Source organism: Salarias fasciatus, chromosome 22 (genome assembly GCF_902148845.1).
Source record: "Salarias fasciatus chromosome 22, fSalaFa1.1, whole genome shotgun sequence".
NCBI classification, from domain to species: Eukaryota; Metazoa; Chordata; class Actinopteri; order Blenniiformes; family Blenniidae; genus Salarias; species Salarias fasciatus.
Window position 1 is genome coordinate 2,610,702 of NC_043765.1, and position 4,502 is coordinate 2,615,203.

The window sequence follows — 4,502 nt, forward strand, 5'->3', positions numbered from 1 at the left end:
TCTATCAGCTTCAGCTCAGCCGTCTTTATTTGTTGATAGTTGAAGGAGTGGAAATGAACATGAGTTCTACTGAAAAGAGTCTATTTCATGAATTCTAATTTGAGATAATTAACAACATTGAATCTTTTTTTTTCGCTTGATACCTTACAGTGTGTTGTTTGGAAACCAGTGAATAAAAACAGCTTTTTTAACTTTTGATGTGTTTTTACAATCAGTAAGATGAGAGTGAAGTTTGAAAATGTCCGACAGGAAGTAGGAGGATTGTCTCTGCTGAACCGAACTGGGTCAAGGTGGCGTTTTTCCAGCCTCTCTCAGTTCCTCCTGGCGTTCCTCCGCTCAGGACTGTCCGACGGCGGCGGCAGCGGGCGGGGCGGCGGCGGCGACGGCGGCGGCGGCGCCCATCCGCAGCAGCTCCTTCCTGTGGGTGAGGATGACGTCGAAGCTGGACTGCAGCCGGCTCTGCTGCTCCTGGACGCGGCCCTGCAGCGTGCGCACCCAGCGGATGAGCGCCAGCCGGCGGTACATGGTCAGCTGCACCTGGTGCTTCTCCATCTCCTGCGCCTTGAAGCGCTCGCGGTCCCGCAGCGTCCACACGGCGTCCATCAGCTCGCCGTCCGAGTCGGAGGAGCGGTCCTGGCGGTCCTCCCGGTCCTCCTCCAGGCCCTCGGGCCCCTCCTCCATCACGTCGCCCAGCACGCCGCCGCTCAGGGACTTCCTGCCGAGGCTCCGGCGGGCGAGCGCCTCGGGGTTGGCGAGCCGCGGCGCCTCGCCCGGGTTCACTCTGGGCTCTCCGACCCCGACGCGGTCCCAACCCGACATCAGCATCCCCAGCTCGCCGCCGCTCTCCAGGTTGAGGGAGGACACGCTGCCCCCCGAGCGGAGGCTGAACTCCGACTCGGAGTCGCTGTCCCCCCACTCGTTGTCGTCCTCCAGCAGCTCGCCGTCCTCCGGCCGCCCCCTGAAGCCCAGGCTGCTCCTCCTCCTCGGCGGCTCCGCCCGCTTCCCGTCGTCCTGGAAGGCCACGCCCCTGCCGCCCTCCTCCTCCTCCTGCATGCGGCCCTCCTCCGCCCCGTCGGGCGGCACCCGGCCGTACCCGTCGTCGCCGCTCTCGATCTCGGGCAGCGGCTCCAGCGGGCTCCAGCAGGGCAGGCGGGAGCGCGGCGACAGGACGCCGGCGTTGTGGTGGAACCCGGAGGACGGCGAGGAGCCGGGCGGGTCGCGCCCCAGAGGGCCCAGGGTACGGGGACGCACCTGGTTGCGGTTCTCATCTCCTCCTCCTCCTCCTCCTCCTCCTCCTCCTCCTCGGCCGCCGGTGAAGCCCTCCTCATCTTTGCCCGACAGGAAGTTGAAGTTTCCGTCCTTCCTGTTGCGAAGCGAGGACGAGGAGGAGCCGTCGTTGGCGCCGCCGTAGGCGGAGTTGACCGGGTGGTCCTGATGGTGGAGCATCACTGACCTGGACTGGGACTCACTGCAAGAACAGAGGACAGGCAGACGTTTAACCACGAGTCCAGCGAGACGCTACAGCAGACACCGCCCGCTCCCCCACCCGGAATCGAACCCATGTCCCTGCAGTTAGTGCCACACCACGACGTTTCCAGGGAAAACGCTTCACTTTTAGAAAAGCTTCATACCTTTAACGTACGTCTCCCCCTGGAAACACCATGCAGACTGTTTATGTTGTTAAAATGTCCACATTTAGATGTTCTGAGAGCAGAATAACGAACAAATCCATGAACTCCTCAGTGAAATTCACATTTTCGGGAGCAGGAGCTGCTTCTTCTTCATGAATCCCTTTAAGGCCTGAGGCAACGTTTGCGTGTGTCTTCACCCTTTGGAGTAGGGCGATTTCACTCTTCTCCACGTGTATTTCAGCGCGTCGCCACGCGTTTCAGCGCACTTGAAGACGATTTCATCATCTTAAACACGCCGGCGACAGACGCTCATCACTCCGGGTTTTTAACCCCTCGGATGCCAGAAGACTCGACCTCCAGTGAGACACAGGCCGGAGACGCTTTGTGGACGGGAACCGTGAAAAGAAGCACTTCAGTGTCCTGTTTTATGTGATAAAGTCTTTAAGTCTATAAACGTGACCAGTGGACCCATATCCCCCGGTTGTCGCTCACATTGTGCTTTTTTGAACATTTCACTGTATTTTGCACCAGAAGGTTTCATTAAAACCGGCTTCATGTTGAGATTGGACACGTTTTCTATAACTGGTTTTGTGTAAATAACAAGATTTTTTATCATGCATACTCTGCACCACAACAAAGAAAAACTGAAAAAGTTTAAATTTAAAGGTTATTATGGGGCTGTTTTACAGGCGTGGCCTCTCTCCAGATTAAATGTTGCTGTTTGCGGCTCCTGAATTGAAATGTGTTCAGCATCAGTCTTCAAACTACTGAGTCCAGCAATGATATGAGTTTAGTTTGCAGTCATCAGGGAAACATTCATGCAGTCATTATGAACCAACCAGGCATCGGCTAGATGCAGTGACTGTAAGAAGCCTGAAGGGGCGCCAGAGAGCAACATCAGCAGGCGCAAACCTTTTTTCTTTTAACTTCTAATGATAAATTACGATAAAAATAAAGGACAAGCATGATATTAAAACACACTGTGAATGATTAAAATACTAAAATAAGTTTCAGAGCGATTCCCAAGCTATTTTAAATTAAAATCATCTAAGAGCAGCAGGTAAATTCTGATTTGTAATTCATGAGATAGATTAGTAACTATGTGAAATCACATTATTTGTTAATACACTGTTAAATTTGCTTAATATGCATTAGAAGGAATCTGAACTAACTAAAACTAAAAGCTGCAGACCTTTTCTCGCCTTTTAACAATACATCTTCTCTTGTGGAAAATCAGACGGGACTTTGAATTAACCACGAATTAGTCCTGGAAGTGAGACACGTTGATTTTTTTATGATGTATTAATCTCATAGCATACATTTTCCAATTCACAGTTATTTCACAGTAGAAATGACACTAATGTCAAAATATTTGGATTATATTCTGCTTTCAACAATAGAATTTTAAGTGAAAGCTCATTTTTTAAGTTAAAATTCCAACAAAATCTCTCCTTTCTTTCATGCAATGTTTCATAACTACCTGTCATTGACTCTCTGTTTCTCTGTACTCTATTTATACTAGAAATGTAGCTGTCTGTCCTATTTCATTCTCTTTCTGTCCTCTCACCCCAACCGGAAGAGCAGAGAGCCGCCACCTCTGAGCCTGGTTCTGCAGGTTTCTTCCTCTTAAAAGGGACTTTTTCCTTTCCTCGGTCTCTTCTTTCTCATGTGGTTCTGCTGGGTTTTCTCTGTAAAAGTGTCTAGAAATGATTATGTTGTAATTGGCACTTTATAAATGAAGCTGAATTGAATTGAACAAAACAAAACAATAAACAGAGACAGATTCAGTGTGTTTCTCAATCTCCTGTTATCATTAATAAACTCCGCTTCAGTGAATTTTCATCACAAATGTAAAGTAAATTGAGATTCTTTTAAAAATATGGGCGGTTGCATAAAACACAAAAACAGCTAACTGTAGTGCAAAGGAGATGAAACACACACACACACACACACACACACACACACACACACACACACACACACACACACACACACACACACACACACACACACACCTATACTGTCTATAACTACAGGCTGGTCTATACACACTCTGCTTCTATTAGCATCAAATATGTACGTGTCTCCCCCAGAATGGAAATCTCTGTAATCCTCACTGCAGGCTGCTGTCAATCAATCCTCCCGGCTCCGGTTTTTTTTTCTTTTTTTTTTTTTACGCGCGCGTTCACGCGGTGCTGAAGGACAGCGACCGGCACTCGGACGGGAGCGCGCCCGGAGAAAAACACATCCGCCACGATCGCAAAGAATAATGAACAAAATAACGGAAAATCCGGGTCAAAATGCGCACATGATGTGAACCATTTTGAGACCGTAAATTAGGCACAAGGTTTATGCGTTTAAAAAAGAGGAATGAGGACAGCAACGCAATTTAAAGATTAATAAGGATAATAATCGTGATAATAATGGTAGTAGTGATAAAAAATACCCGCAGAGGTGAGCAGCCGGGTGGATGTGAGCCCTCTGTGAAACCGCACGTCTGCAGAAAACGCACCAGACGCGTCCAATGGCGCTCATGTTGACATCTTATGACGCACCGTTCGGCCAGGAAGGAAAGAAAAAAAAACCCCAAAAAATGCAAAATTCGACGCAAAAGCATGAATGTTTCAGAAAAAAAGAAGCACCGAAACCCCGTGTGAAGGTGAGAGAATAATAAATAAAGGCAGTAAGAAGCGGGATGGAGCCGCCGCGCCGCGCTGCGTTATGTAACGCTCACCCCATGTCAGTGCCGTCTCCTCTGCTCAGCCGCTCACATTAAAACACCTCCAACCTTCTCCTCCATCTCCTGCTGCCGGCTTGTATAAGACACCCACACACACACACCACACACACAAACACCCATGTGAACCCATT

General features: G+C 49.4%; 1 protein-coding gene across 2 annotated transcripts; it reads right to left on the reverse strand.

The window, feature by feature from the left end:
- Positions 1–204: 204 nt before the first annotated feature.
- c19h1orf216 (chromosome 19 C1orf216 homolog) lies at positions 205–4,502 on the reverse strand. Of its 2 annotated transcripts, none has more exons than XM_030121193.1 (2): positions 4,366–4,502; positions 205–1,468 (listed from the first exon to the last, which is right to left on the reverse strand). In XM_030121193.1, the coding sequence occupies exons 1-2, from the start codon at positions 4,368–4,370 to the stop codon at positions 337–339; spliced, it is 1,137 nt and encodes a 378-aa protein (XP_029977053.1). In that variant the 5' UTR covers positions 4,371–4,502; the 3' UTR covers positions 205–336. The 2 variants fall into 2 exon arrangements, with proteins under 2 accessions (XP_029977053.1, XP_029977052.1); XM_030121192.1 differs by lacking the exon at positions 4,366–4,502 and adding an exon at positions 4,078–4,214.

Coding starts and splice junctions, on each gene's coding strand:
- c19h1orf216 (XM_030121192.1), bottom strand. CDS start 4,166: ATGAGCGCCATTGGACGCGTCTGGTGCGTTTTCTGCAGACGTGCGGTT. Junction 1,469..4,077: donor CCGGCTGCTCACCTCTGCGG/GTATTTTTTATC, acceptor CTGTTCTTGCAG/TGAGTCCCAGTCCAGGTCAG.